Genomic DNA, 16127 nt, shown 5'->3' with positions numbered 1-16127 from the left:
TTCAACTCTGATTTTCCATTAAGCTGAGACTAGAGGTTAGGGCAGGCACAAGAGCAGGTGCTTGCACTTCTTAACGTTAGAAGCCAGGCTTCTGGGCCCCCATGATCCTACCCACAATCTTTAATCATATAGCTCTGTTTCCCATTTCCTCCACATCTTTCTCTGACCAACTTTTCTTCCTTGTTCTGGTTTCAGTACCTTCTCAGATAATCCTCCCCTCTTCTCCCTTCCTTCCTTGTTTACAGGGGGTTCCTAAAGGCTGTTATGACCCCTTTGATCTTCCCTCTGTGGCACAATTTAAATTCCACTTTTTGCTTAGGGTTTATTGTTGTCTTTCTGAGTGGATATAAGCGTGCGAGGGAGGACCAAGCCTCTGTTCACTACTGTATACTGACCTCACAGAGGCCAGTGCCTACAATATGTATGCTAAGTATGCTAAGTGGATTCATATACCATTAAACCACAAGAAGCAGGAGGCTAAAGTCTGAAGCTGTCTTTGTACTTTGAGTTCCACCATACAAACTGCAACCTAACATAGTATGAAAACAAATTCAACTTACAAGTATAGAGTTCCTGTAACAAATAGCTGAATTTCAGCCAATCACAGGCAGCCACTAATCAGACCATGCCCAAATAAGGCAAACAAGAGGCGGTAACTATTCATGTTACTTCTGCGCTTTCCTTCTTTTTGGTCTATGAAACTTCCCAGTTGGCTGAGGAGCAGAGCCCTCTGATCTTTCTGTTTCATCGTGCATCCAGACTCACGACTTGTTCTTTGCTCCAATAAACTCTGTTATATTTATTTTATCTAAAGTTTTTCCTTTAAAAATACCAAGTACATGGTGTGGAAGAATAGCATTTAGGAATTTCATGTGCAAATTAAAGTTCTGTATTTATAGGGAGGGAGGACCACTATGGAGTTTTAGGAAGGCTGATGCACTTTCTCTGTAATTTTTGGGAAATACAGGAAATGCTCAATACCTATCTGTTGAGTGAATGAGAATTTTCAGACAATTGAAACTTTAATTCTTTTAAGGAAAAAAGACATACTTTGCCTCTGACCTACTCAAAACAATTTAGAGTCATTCATTATCTACATTTTTAAAAAAATCCTACTTCAACAAATTAAGATTTTTAAAAACAGTGCTATTTGCAGTAAACAGTAGGGTTCATTAAAACTTTGATAACTGATTTATAATGAAAGCACTGGTCACACAACCAAGGTAGTTTCTGAGATATTATATAAATAGAAAACCCAATGTTTGATTCCGAAGCTTCACAGTTACGAATTTTTCTAGAGAATCATCTCTTAGACCTGATTCTCATATATAGAACGAACCACCATTTTATGGAGCAGAAACTCATGCACTTGCAAATATTTAAAAAGAAAAGCCCTTCCCAATGAATTGCCTACCACTTTTTCACAGGGAAGTTAATTTGCGAACACATGCATGAAGACTAGTACCATAAGGTAGGCAAATATTTTTCCGTGTGCCACCCAAAGCAAACAAATGAAAATAGAAACTTCAAGGACAATTATAAAAATATTTTCAAATTTAAAGAGACAGCAGCACCCTCTTATCCTTTGTTTCCCTCTAAAGACTCATCAGAGCTACTCATTTCTTAATCAGTTTCAACTGAGAATTTCTAGCAGGAAAGCATTTCTTTCCTTTTGATGATGAAATAATTGTTTTTTTTTTCTTTCATGTCTTCACTCTCTCAACATATTATGAATCAGAAAAATGGAAGGAAGATACTCACATGTATATTGATTATGGATATTAAGAAACACAAGTTCACTTGGTCTAGCCCTTAATTACACCTACAGACAACTTATAACTCTTGCATGGGAATTTTAATTTGTAATAGAAGTTATTATCTCTGTTAACTATCAAAATGTCCCAATGTTTAGGGAATAATGCATACAAACTCCCAAAAATGACATAAAAATGCTTGGCCGTATCTGTTCAGGAGAGGATATGATCATCAGGTAGTGCATCCATGCTCAGACAAGGAAAGGTCAAGTTAGATGGAACATCAGTCCTTGAGTTTCAGGGCAGATTGATTCAAATAGTCCATACTGTTGCTCATCTAACATGCTTTGTGCATTATTACAAAAATTCAATAATTACACCGAGATTACCATCAGTCTGACACATTACTGCTCTGTCTGAGCATAGCTGGAAAGAACAGTGAGAAACAGAACCTCTTCCTGGTACTTCTTGAAGGTGCAGACACATACAGGGTCTAGGTCTGGGTTATCCAGAGATAATACTCTCTTAATGACTCCTCCAGGGTGTGTGGTTATTGTGATCTTGGAACTCCCTACTGCTGTCTTGTAATTTTCTGCTCTAAGGTCTGTTGAGTTGTGGTTCAACCACTTTCCTTCCTGTTTCATTTGCAAGGAAGTTCTGTGGGCTGTTCTCTTACACATTCCCCTCTTGCCCATACTCAGGCCCTCAAATGAGCTTAGTGTTCAAGAAGTTTGTTTGGAATGAAATTTCTGCATTTGTGAAATGAACAATGTGAGCATGGTGAAAAGCAGACTTGAAATTGACTGAGGGAAAAGTATATAAAAATGAGTTTGCTTAATATAATTTAAGGGCATATGACACTTATGATACCTATTTTTGTCTTTTCCCAATTTTAAGATGAAATAAATGTATAAATACATTATATGGATACCTTAAATATTTAAAGCTTCATCAACCCACACAAGATTAGCAACAGGAAAAGAAAAGCTGGTTTGAAAGAGTTTAAAATAAGACACACACACACACACACACACACACACACACACACGCAGGTGGGTATACAGAGTCTAAAAATGGAAATGTTTAGGATATGGAAAATGTTCAGTTGAAGTAAATTAATAAAACACTGGAAACAAGCTCACCAAATTTGCAAAATGGGAGGCAGAGAGCGGAGTAGTTTCCAAAAGACAGCAGCTCATTTAGGTGATAAACACCAGATGCTAAGTGGAGCTAGGCAGAGACAAAAGTGTTCTGATTAGCTTCAGGGAAGAGGGAGAAAAGAATCGGGCACTAGAGGTGAGAGAGCAAACACAGCCCTTAACAGACTGCATGACTCCCCAGACACCCCTAGGACAAGGCAAGGTAGCCTAGATCCTCAGTTCTATCAGGGCAGGAGCTTTATGTCAGCGAACAGTGACCCACACTGAAGTGTCCATTTGGCCGAGCCCCACATGGGATTGACAATCTGAAACTCCTCTGGGACCACCACCAGGCCAGGTTGGCTGCATTAGCAGTCCCTGAAACCTGTTGTGCACAGGGGCTGAGAGAGTCCGACCACTGTGGTAAATCACCAAAACGGTTGATGATTTACAAGTGTGTCTTGAATAGGGGTGCCATTTCCTTTGGGAAGCTCGGAGTATTGGTACAGTGCTGCGGTGAGAAGGGGACCAATGTGACACTCTGACACTCAATTAGATCCTAAGTTCAAGTTCATTTCTCTGGTCTGACCAATTGGGTGAGTGCCTCTCTCTCTCTCTCTCTCTCTCCATATATATATATATATATATATATATATATACACACACACACACACACACACATATGTGTATATGTATATATGTGTATTTATGTGTGTATGTATATGTATATACATACATGTACATATGTGTGTGTGTGTATATATATATATATATATATATATATATATATATATGAGAGAGAGAGAGAGAGAGAAAGAGAGAGAATGCATGTACACATGAGTGTCAGCACTCACAAGAGCTCCATGTAAGTGCAAGGCAAGTGTGGAAGTCTTCTCCCTAAATTTTAGTCTTGCCTCTTGGATCTCAAGTCTAACTGAAGTCTATTGTTTTAGTGAGTTTTAAGTGTGATATTGGTGCTTTGAACGCATCATTTCCTCCAGGAGGAAGAAAGATTTGTCTATTTACTTGATAGTCCAATAAAACCAAGTTATTCAGAGACACAGGGAGTGCCAGAGGAGACCTATCTTGTTGTAGTAGAAAGAAGAATTCTGAACTCCAAGTTAGCACATCCCTGGATTCTGTCTTGGCTCTTAACTTAGAGTTATGTGACTTGGGTTATATCACTTTTATGGGCCTCACTTTCCCCATCTTTGAAGTGAGGATATTGAATTAAATAATCTCTAAGGCCCTCTTTAGAATTCACATTCTGGGATGACTGTGGTCTGTGTCAAGAAGAGCGAGTGAGGGGCTGGGGATGTGGCTCAAGCGGTAATGCGCTCGCCTGGCATGCGTAGGGCGCTGGGTTCGATCCTCAGCACCACATAAAAATAAAATAAAGATGTTGTGTCCACTGGAAAAAAAAAAAAGAAGAGCAAGTGATCATTTTAGGATAGAGGGATCAGAAGTTTTCATGGTAGAAGTAGGATAGTTGGCTCATTTTCTGATAAGTCTGTTTTTTCTGATTACAAAAGAACAGATGAGAGTTGCAGAGTCCAGTGTACAGAAACGTCAAATGTAGATTGCAAATGTCCCTGTGATCTCTATTCTTGTCTGCTTGACATTCATTTTTCCAAATGTTTTCTGTGAAGTGCTAATTATAATCATTACTCTTTTATTAAGATGAATCGTCATGTTTTTCTCTCACAAATTTTTGAAAACTTAAGACTATATTCTGGACATTTTTCTATTATGTCATTATATGTACATCACATTTTTTAATCAGTGTGGAACACCACATTGTTTCTCTAAATTATATGCAACCAATGCATGTTGAAGACATATGACACTTTTCCACTTTTTGTTTTTGATTGTAACAACACTGCAACAAAACTCCTTGCCTACCCAGGTCCTAAAATTTAATCTTTTTACACCTCCTTCACCTTTTGTTTCTAATCAATCACCAGGTCCTGGTGGCCTCACATAATATCTCAAGAACCCATCTGCTTGTCGCCATCTGACTACCTCTACTTTACTCAAGTGGAAAGTCAGACCTTCTTGTGCAGGAGGCCCTTCCCAGACTGCCCACCTCTCTCAGGACCTGCCTTCTCCTTTCCTGTGCTGCAGGCAGAGACACATATCTTATCACTCCCCAGGTGAAAACCCTCAGTAGCTTCTCACTGTTCTTATGGGAAAGACCACACTGACCATCAAGTTGTATTGCCCATCATGTGCTGCCCCTCACAGTATGGGACTTTCCTCCCTGTGGGCCATGTTGGAATGTGGAGCTACGTGTTTGCCCTGTCATGGATCCATACCCATCTCCCCGGGAGAGCGTGTCCAGGCCCATTTTGTGCCCCATCTGGCACAGTGCTTGGGTTCCACAGACACTTTTTAATAAAAAAAAAAAAAAAAAAAAAACATTTAAACTGCATTCTACCTGCATTAATAGTAAAAACAAAACAAAAACATTTTATGGCACTAGTTTACCAACTGGAATGGGCCCTGCACGGTAAGAACACTTCACAATTTTTTCATTAATGCAGCTAAACTCATGAAATGAAGGATGAGAAATATATAAAACACCAAAAATGAGGCTGCTATCCTCCAGGGAAATGAGGACCAAGAAACGAGAGCTCTCATTTCTCCATATGCTATAGTTTCCCTCAGTCTTATCACTTACATCATGATCAATTCAGAATCAAGTTCTGCTTTCTCAAAGAGCTCCACTTTTACTTTGTTTCCTCACACTAAGGTCTTGGCACTTCACAATTCCGTGCAAACATTGAATTGCTACTACATGCGACCCCACAGTTCTTTACTCACTTGAAATGTGGTTATATATAAGAAGCATTTAAAACTATCCTTCGGCAGGCTTTTAAGTGGACAATTTCATGATAAGGAAATATGTCTAGTTAGAAATTTAGGGAAAGCCCCACATGTTCAAGCTTGAAAGCTTCTGTTGTTTCATGTGGCTTTATCACAGGTAAAGGTGAGGTGAGCAGAGAGAGACCTGGGGGGCTTGACACCTCCCCATTCTCTCCTTCCCTCCTGGACCCCATGAAACCGCTTTGGTCCAGACTTGTCATTTTACATTCTAGAAAACTGGAGACTACAGAGGCTGGGAATCACATTTATTAAAATTTACCACATGTAGAATATTCTAGGTAGACATACCTTAGGGGAAGTAGCTAGTGCCCTGGTGCTACTGATACGGAGACTGAAACCCAAGGAGGTTAGGAGAAATTCCTGAGATGGTGGGGACAGGATTCAAACCTGAGGACAGCCCAACCCTTATTCCAGTCTCTTCTGGGACAGGCCTGACTCCGAGTGAGTCATGCAAGAAATGTGGTCAACCCAGTGGCTTAGCAATCAGAAAAAATACCACCCCTACCCTCCATTTCTTTTCAGAGGGTTCACATAGAGGAAGCAGACACCAAGCACCTGCACACAGGAGTGGGTAAAGGAATTTAATGGAAACAAACATTCGTATGCTGCTCACAATGATCTGAGTTTGGGAGGATGATCCTGATGACTTCTGACTTACAGGTGTGGGGTATACATGTATCTCACCCAGTCACAGCTGCCTTTGGGGACCCCAGAAACTGCTCTAGAGTTAAATTCTCCAGTTTCTGTTTCTTTGCTTATTCTGCTTTGAACTTGTGTAGTTCACTGTTAAAGGATGACTGCTTGTTAAAGGGTGCAATTTTAGTAATTTTACTTTCCAAAGCTACTGTAGCATTTTTTTTTTTTTAAATTACATAAAAGCAACACTCCTTTTGCCTCATTAAATCCTTGAATAGAGGCAGGGTATTTAAAAACAAGCCTCTAGCTCTCTCTAAGCCAGTGAGGTGTGACTTTGGTCTACCTATTTTCAGGTGCACCGCCCCAGAGCCACAGCTTAACTCTGGGTTTTGGCACCAGGAAACACTGGCCTGTTCCTTTGCAGTTAGCAAGTCTGGCATCGGTAGCAGGGCCTGATCTCCTTCTAAGCATGGGATCAGTCTCTGCCCCAGTGGTCTGGGGTTGGGCTCTGCCCGGGGCTGTAGTGTATCCCTGAAGCTTGTATTATATCCAGTCCTGGAACACTTGGCTTTCTTCATCAAAACCAAATCCCAGCGACAATCATAAAACTTGCCCCGTCAAGTTTAAAGGAGAATGTAGATAAATTGTAAACCAGATTTCGACCGTCTATCCAATTATCTCTGTTTTATGATTCTCTGTAGAAATGACTGTATTATTAAATGCATCTGTGACATGCCAGGTGGCTAGCAAACCAGGACTCAAATCCAGGTCGTATGACTTTAGATGCTGGGCTCTCTCAACTTCTCCGCACTGCTTGTCCGTGGCCTCAGTTCCTCAGAGAAAGGAACTGCTTTGAAGTAGTTTAAGTCAAAGAAAAGAACTGAGGCATTGGAGACCTGGGTCTAGCCCTGGGCCTCCTTCCATCCTGTGGGGTGTCCTTCAACAGGGTCCTTCTTCTCTCCAGGCCTTGGTTTTCTTATCCATGAAATGAGGGGTTAGAGTCCATGAAGATTCCTTTAGAGCCATGATTCTACCATCCCCGGACATTTGTAAAGCCTCAGCTTATCTAGTTAAGAAACAAGCTCAAAAAATAGATTTGAACAAAGCCAAACTCTTTTTATCACTCAAAGGAAAAGGATATATAAAAGCTCACATCATTTGAAGTGTAGGGCGCGATCTGTTGCCACTGGGATCAACATGTGGATTCAATGAAATAAGAAAATCAGGTGGAGGAGGAAGTCAGTTTTTTTCATGAGGCATTTTCAAGTTTCCATGAAATAATAACTGCAAAATTGCCAATATAATCTTTCCAGCATCTTTCTGAGTTTAGCACAGTGTATATGACAACAAAACAACAAAAACAAACAAACAAACAAAAACCACACCAAAAACTGATCAGTTAGCTACATTCCTCCAAAGACCAAACAGAAAGTCTACAGAGTGCTTTAGTAGACACAGACAGGACTGGGCTTGGAGTCAGTAGACCTGAGATCATACATGACTGTGTCACATCAAAGTCTCAGTGTCCTTAACTGTGAAAGGGGCATAAGTCCTACTTACACAGATAATGCAGGGTAGTTGGGAAGATCTAATAAACTAAGAAGTACACAAAGAATTGTTTTATTATAATAATTATATGCCATTAAAAAAACTTTCCCACTGGGAATCTATATGTAGCAAAATGAAATTAAACCTCTACCTCTCATCCTGCACAAAACTCAACTCAAAAAGTAGATTAAGGACTTAGGCACTAGAACAGAGACCCTGTACCTAATAGAAGAAAAAAAATAAACCCAAATCCTCACCAGGTCAGCTTAGGAACTGAGTTCCTTAACAAGACTCCTAAAGAGCAAGAAGTAAAATCAAACATCAATAAATGGGAGGAATCAAACTAAAAAGCTTTTTCACAGCAAAGGAAACAATTGATAATGTAAAGAGAAAGCCTACAGAATAGGAGAAAATCTTTATCAATGTACCTCAGATAAAACACTCATCTCCAGGATATATAAAGAACTCAAAAAACTCAACACCAAAACAAGTCAATAAATGGGCTAAGGAACTGAACAGACACTTCACAGAAGAAATACAATTGAGCAACAAATATATGAAAACATGTTCAGCATCTCTAGCAATTAGAGAAATGCAAATCAAAACTACACTGAGATTCCATCTCATTCCAGTCAAAATGGCAATCATCAAGAATACAAACAACAACAAATGTTGGCGAGAATGTGGAGAAAAAGTTATACATTGCCGGTGGGACTGCAAATTAGTGCAACCACTCTGGAAAGCCGAATGGAGATTCCTCAGAAAACTTGGAAGGGAACTACCTAGGAGTTATCCCACTCCTAGGTTTATATCCAAAGAACTTAAAATCAGCATACCACGTGATACAGCTGTATCAATGTTTACAGCAGCTCAATTCACAATAACTAAACTGTGGAATCAACCTAGATGCCCTCTAACAGATGAATGGATAAAGTAATTGTGGTATATATACACAGTAGAGTATTACTCAATCTTAAAGAAGAATGAAATTATGGCGTTTACTGGTAAATGGAAGGAGCTGGAGAATATCATGCTAAGCAAAATAAGCCAATCCCAAAGAACCAAAGGCTGAATGTTTTCTCTGATTTGTGGATGCTAATTCACAACATGTAGGGGCTACAGAAGAATACAGGTACTTAGGATTACACAGAGGGGAGTGAAAAGAGGGGAGAGGGTATGGGAATAGGAATGATAGTAGAATGAATTGAACATTATTACCCTATGTGCATGTATGATAACACAACCTGCGTAACTCTACATCATGTACAACCAGAATGAGAAGTTATAATCCATTTATATATGATGTGTCCAAATGTATTCTACTGTCATATATAACTAATTAGAACAAAAAAAGACAGTATAAAAAAAAAAAACCACTTTCCCACTATTTACATAGACATGCAGACTTGGAATAGTAATATTGGAATTACCTCTTCCCAATAGCTGAAAACTGATACAATTTAAATAATGGGAGCAGTTACCTCAAAACAATAAAGCCACCACTACAAAAAGGTATCTTTTCTCAGCAGTAAAGAAAGCAAACATACCCAACCTGAAGGCTGGGAAACACAACTCAGAACCTGGCAGTCCAGGGTCATCTTCTCCTCCTTCTGCTGGATCTTTCCTTAGAATCCAATCTGTCATCAAGCTGGCTGGATGTGCTTTGAGATGCCTCCCCGATTAGACCTTTCTCCTCCATCCCTACCTTAGTCTGAGTTCTCCTGGATGAGTGCAAACCTCACACCTGGGGTCCTTGTGGCCAGTGCCTGTCCTCTCCAGGCCATCTTCAAGGCTGCCCATTAACCTACCTCAAGAACAGTCTTCATTGGGTTCCACAGAATTCTGTCCATCTCACATCCCTTCCTACTCTGTGAACCCCTCCACTTGTCCTTATACCTGTGGAACTAAGTCCAGCCTCTGCTCTTGCCAGACTCCACGCCTAGAAAGCATTTCCACCCTCCTTTGTCTATGTTAATGCAAATCATCTCCAAGTTCCCTTTAGCACAGGGCTTCTCAGAGGTGCTCATGCATCATCTGGGAGATGAGGTCCTGTTAAAACACATTCTGATGCAGTAGATGGCAGGCAGAATCAAGAGAGCATTTTAAGCTGGGCATGGTGGCACACGCCTGTAATCCCAGCAGTTTGGGAGGCTGAGGCAGAAGGATCATGAGTTCAAATCCAGCTTCAGCAACTTAGCAAGGCCTCAAGCAAGACTCTGTCTCTAAATAAAATATAAAAAAGGGGCTGGGATGTGGCTCAGGGGTTAAGTGTCCCTGGGTTCAATCCCCAGTACTAAGAAAAGAAAGACAACATTCCAACAAGTTCCCTGGTGATCACACTGCTGCTGGTTCATGGACCCCACTTTGAGTAGCAAAGCTTTTGGCTTAGTAGGGGGAAAAAGGGGGACACAGACATGGGTTTGATTGCTATCTTTGTCAAGTGTGAGATGTTAGGGAATAATATCCCTTGTAGAGTGGGAATATTATTACTTTACATAAATGATGTGAGGAGCTTTTGAGATATTAATAAATACTATTCTCTTCAAATCTTTCTCTTGGCTGTCATAAACTCATCATGCTAAGCTTCTCCCATAATCCATCCAGCCCCTTTCTCCTTACCCTGAATCTTACTGCTTCAATAATTTCTGCACGTGGACATAAAGTGAATCATATATTCTTTGAAGGGGCAGTCATGTCTGATTTTTTTTCACACATAAGTTTAAAAAGTATTCTCAAAGTTTTTATTTTTCATGCCCAGCTCTGAGCTGAGTGATACTTGGCAATGATGCCACCTTTCACTGTGGCATAATGCAGAGAGGCAGGCTGCACTGAGGTTCTGATATGGTCTTTGGAGTCTGAGATCCAAGGCTGGTTCCATCACTCATGGTGGCATCCCCTGCCTAACCCAGACTAACATGCCTGGGTCTGTTTCCTCACCTGTAACTTCTAGTATTGTGAGAACTAAGTTAGGTGAGTTATGTAGAGTGCTGGGCTGATATGACAGATTTTGAAAATGGCATGATTCTCCACTTCTCTCTGACTCCATGACATTCTCTAATGTTGACTATGGAGCCCCGCCCATCAAAAGGTTGGGTCTATTTCTCCATCCCTTAAACCTAAGTTGGCCTCCTGACTTGCTTTTATAGTTGAGACCTCAAGGGACCTTGTTCCCGCTCTCCGTCTTGCAACCATGCAGAACCAACCTGTGAACAGGCCCTGGCTAGCCTGTGAATGATGAGACACAGGCTCAGCAGCTCCCTAGGTGACTCAGCTGATGGTGGGCCAGTACTCAGAGGACAAGATCATTAGACTTGCCCAGCTGAGTCCAGACCAAACTGATGATCCACAGACTCACAAGCTAAATAAATGGTAGTTGTTTTAAGCCATTATGTTTGGGATGGTTTATTTTGCATAGCAACAGATAACTGATCCTGTGTGTGTGTGTGTGTGCGCGCGCGCGCACGTGTGCATACACACACATATACATATATATGCAATTTCACAATGAACAGTGGCTATTATATTTGGGGAAAGGGTACTTAACTGAAAATGGATTTCTCCATACAACTAAAATTTAGGCTTTAATGAGTAGTAGGAAGATGACTGAACTATGAATTGGGACTGTTACAGTCTGGACCTTGTAACTTTTCCAGTGGGCATCTGTATGAACTTAGAGAAATCATTGGACCTCTTTGAGCCAGTTTCCTCATTTATAAACTACAGTGTCATACGAAGTGACTATTAAGGTTCTTTTCAGCTAGAGAAAGGAATAAGGGTTCATTTTTTTCCAGAACACATATTTAACAAATCTGAACCACATTTAACATTTTTCTGTAGAAAAGGTTTTAATCACAGACACCTTCGCTGTCTTGTCTTTGTTGTTGAGCAGTGGTGGTTGTGACTACATACTCCTTGTGCTAGTCACAGATTGAACCTATAACATGGACTTCCTAGTGGTGGACCAGGAACCCATGCAGCCAGGCTTATTAAGAAAGGGACATGAAATCATATCATATAAGTTCTCCTGGGAACCCAGTATGTGTGGCTCTTAACAATAATTTGCAGGTGCAGGTCAACTTCTTCTATTCATTTTTAGGCTGCAGTAAATGTTTTAGAGAACTGCAGTTGTTGGCAACTGACCATCACAAAGAAGGGACACTATTGTACAGCTATAAAGAATCAGATCTTTGCATGTCTTGCAAACGAATGACCAAGATAGGTACTCAATTATCAAACTTGGGGAAGGAATTACCATAAAAATTTTAGAAAATTCAAATTCTTGTTTATCAAATTCTTTGTTTATCAAAAACTTTTTTTTTTTTTTGCTGTGATGGAAAAAAGCTATGGGGAGAGGCAGAGTAACTATAATCAGCAGAAGAACATTGCACTGAAATGTGGCTTATGTTTATCCACCTTGAATAAAATGTCCTGTCCTTCTGAAATGTCATGTGAATTAATATTTTTTAAAAATGGATTGGTTAATAGTTTCTTGCAGTTAAAATTGTAAAGAGCATTTGTTCCCTAAATAATTTTTTTTTTTTTTTTTATAATTGACTCACTTCTCTCTCACCCCCATCATGTGGATTTTTGCAGCATCTGCCTTTGGCATTATTTGTATCTCCCTCCTCTCATTCTTATCACTGCAGCTGAGTGAACTTTCTAGAATAGAGATCTGCTCTGCTTCAAACCCTTCAATGGTGTAAGATTCCTGAAGATAGGGGCTGTGTCCACACTTCTGCCAACTGCCTGTTGTCTCTGTGTCTACACACATGCTGTCTCCAGAGCCAGACCAGAGTTTCATTTAATTCTGGAGAGTCACTTGCACACCTAATAGAAAAGAGCTCACTGCTTGTGGTAAAGTGTGAGGCATGATTATCCCTTTTCTTTTATGTTAATAAACACTCATTGCAACTCAGGAGCATGTTTCTTAGGTGCCTCACATCACTCTGAGTCTGTATTTTGAGTTATTTTAATTATCTGCTGCATAGCACATGTTCATCATCTCAGTGTTTTAAGTATGTTTTAGGAGAGGATCATTTTGATGGTCTATAATCCTGGAAATTCCAATCTCTGTGAGATGAGGATATTCACAGGTGAAAAGGGTATGAGTAAATGGAAGATGTTAGCATTCAGCATACCCTCTTAAATAGCATTCAGGGATAACTAGAGCAAGAAAGGTTACAAGTTGGATGGATCAGTGGTTAAGAGCAGGTGTTCTAGAAAGAACACAACTGGAGGACCTCTCTGACCTGCAGACAGGTAAAGGCTCTGTGCCTGCCCTCCTCCTAGGATGGATCAATCAATTCTTCCCAATACTTCTTTTCTGGACACCAAGGAAGTCTATCTGTAAACAGCTAATCTGTGTAACGATCAAAAGAAGAAGAAGACATCAAGAAGTAGGTACCATTTAACCAAGACCCCCAAGAACCTAAGATTCAGGGTTATTGGAAAAGGTGTGTAACTAGGAGAATCTGAAGCAGTCAAGGGAGAGGAAACAAGCTCTTAGAAGGTTAGTATTAAATTATTAGAATCTGGAGTTCTTTGCAAGAAGTGAACTCCTCAGGCACCAGGGCAGGGCAGTTCCAGGAGCAAAGCAGATAGCACCTGCTCTGCCCTTCCTTGGCCTGGCACTGGATTCTGGCCAGAGTTTAGCAAGGTGTTTTCCAGACTCAAGAAAGGTGCTGGGTGGGAATTCCAGAGAATCATTCTATTTTCCTAAATATGTGTTTAGTTGACAAGCAAGTTTTTGTTGTTTTAAATTCCAGATATGCAAAAGGTCTTTGGAACATAGTTAAGGTTGGTCATATTTGTCTTTAGACATCATTAAATAGCTAAATCTTTAGAACTACTGATAATGAGGGCTAGGTTGAGGTATGAGACAGACATTTATTTAATGCTTACACATTAAATAAAGGAGCAAGATCAGAGGATGGACAGAGTGGGCAAGGACGAGAAATAAAATCACACCTCCCTTTCCTGTGTCAGTGTCTGCTCCAATACCCTCAGTGGCCAGTGCAGCTTGGTATTAACTGACTTTTCACACTTCAGAGAAACAGAAATAACCTGGGATCACTGAAACATTATTTTATTTTATTTTTTTCAGTGCTGTGGATTAAACCCAGGCCTTATGCATGCTACCCAAGTGCTCTGCTACTGAGCTACATCCTCAGCCCTCTTCTTTAATTTTACAACCTCAAATTATTGTTTCACTCATCCATCTCAGGAGAGGGACTTTACTACAGAAGGTGTTCCATGGACACTGGCATTTTGATTGAGAAGCTTTAACTGTTAGTAAAATATCCTTTTCATAGTATTAACTAGAAGATTAAACGGGAGAAAAAAACTCAGCAAATACAGAATGCATTAGCTTTAAAAACAACAATCACTTCTACTTCTACTTTTGATTGTTTCTCTTCTCAGTAATTACTCCTCACAATAAATTGGTCACCCAGGACATCCACAAGCCATAGTGAGAAGCACCATCAGTTACTCTCTCCCATAAATGTGTCAGGAAGGAAATAAATACCCTATTTAATGATCTTACCTCCTCATGGAACATTGACTCCTTCTAGATGGGGTAAATATCTATAATCGGACGGAAAACAGAAGGTACTAAGTCACCAAAAGGAGTTTTTGTTTTGATTTTAATGATAATTACGGTGCAGGAGGCTGGGGTTGCACATTGATCTACCTCCTATTATAAGAAAAATTCTTCCGCTGTCATTTTGTGAAAATCTCACCTCATCCAGGCGGCCAAGGTCAAAAGGACCCAAGTGATTCACCTGGGTGACACTTACCTAGTTATTAAATATTTAGCAGTTTGTGACCGTTTAACCGTTTGCACCTGTCACCCTCATTGCACTAGGTGTTCCTTGTAGAGTCGCATCCTCTTCCCTCAACCCCCTGCTCACCCACAACGGACGCCAGCACCCCAAGGCGGGGCAAATCCTGGGACCCAAGGACATTTCAAAGAAACGGTGGCGGCGGTCAAATCCCATTTCCGTTTTATTAAAAAAACACTCAGATGCTTAATCATGGGGCGGGAGAAGGGGCCCTAGAAATAAGGGGAAATCTCTTGCAGTTTTTCCGAGCTAAGTTCTCAGGCATTGTTTGAAAGTTCATTAACTAGGGATTTAATTTAAAAAGTTTCCTACAGCCATTTACATGCTGAGCTTTACAAACAGCTTGCTCTTTAGTTTTGGGAATTTGTAAAAGTCCTCGCGTCCCCCGTTTTGCCGCTCTCTCCGCGCCTTTGTTAAATTTCGTGATTCCACCCCCGACCCCAAGTCTTCAAAATGCAAACATCCTCAAGGCCCCTCCTCCCCGTCCACCCCCAGGGCCAAAAGAAATCAAGAACAAGTAGGACCCTCGCGAGAAGTCGGGGGGCCCCTGCCCCAAAGCCCATTCCGCAGGAGTGAAGCACTAGCGCTCGCACGGCGGCGCCCGACGCGCTGGAGGGCGACTGTCCCTACCTGGGGCCGGGCGGCTGCAGCTGCTCTGGGGTCGTGGCGCCCATGGCTTCGCTGGCCTTGGGTGGCCGCGCTGGGAAAACGCGAGCGGCTCAGCGGCAACCGGAGCCCGCGGCGCCCGAGCTGCGGACCGGGCGCCGTCATTGGGCCGGCGCGTCACGTGGCCCGGCCCGGGGCGAACCTCCGCGGTACGCGTAACCCTTTACCTGCGCGCCCCTTGCCGCGAGCTCCCGGGGGACCGCGGCGCCACAGCTGGAGCCGGACGCCGGACCTCCTCGGAGCCGGGGTTGGTCATCCCGGGGCAAAGGAGCAGGAAATCCAGGAGCTGGGTCTCAGCGCCGACACCCAGCTTCTGTGCCAGCTGTGGCCGTCCTGGGAAACTTTTTGGTGCCTACTTTTTATCGTGCTGTTCGGAGAAGGGAGCTCTCCCTATGATTGGGGACTTAAGTGGCGGGTTGGGGATAGATAAATGCACCTCCTGGCAAATAAATTTGTACCCTTGACCTTCGTGTATTTGGAGTTTTTCGGTTTCCTTATCAGTTTGGCATCTGCTATTTAGTCCTGTGCGCACAGTTATCCATCGCCTGCCTTTTTGGCTAGATGACCTGAGAAACAGCGAAGACACTAACAGGATCATTTCCAGGGAAGCTGCACACACTCGCCTGCCCCCGCAAAGGTCACAGTGGGAGCTCAGT

The 16127-nt window shown here is 41.6% G+C and overlaps 1 protein-coding gene across 1 annotated transcript in view; it reads right to left on the bottom strand.

Moving 5' to 3' along the window:
• Positions 1-15479, bottom strand: part of LOC139706352 (sperm motility kinase 2B-like) — a 31573-nt gene extending 16094 nt beyond the window's left edge. The window contains exon 1 of the mRNA XM_071613993.1: positions 15436-15479. Coding sequence (XP_071470094.1) covers positions 15436-15479 — 44 coding nt within the window. The remainder of the gene's footprint in view (positions 1-15435) is intronic.
• Positions 15480-16127: the final 648 nt, after the last annotated feature.

This window comes from Marmota flaviventris, chromosome 7 (genome assembly GCF_047511675.1).
Source record: "Marmota flaviventris isolate mMarFla1 chromosome 7, mMarFla1.hap1, whole genome shotgun sequence".
In the NCBI taxonomy this organism is placed as follows: Eukaryota; Metazoa; Chordata; class Mammalia; order Rodentia; family Sciuridae; genus Marmota; species Marmota flaviventris.
The sequence above is the reverse complement of the archived record's forward strand: the minus strand, read 5'-3'. Positions and strand labels throughout refer to the sequence as shown.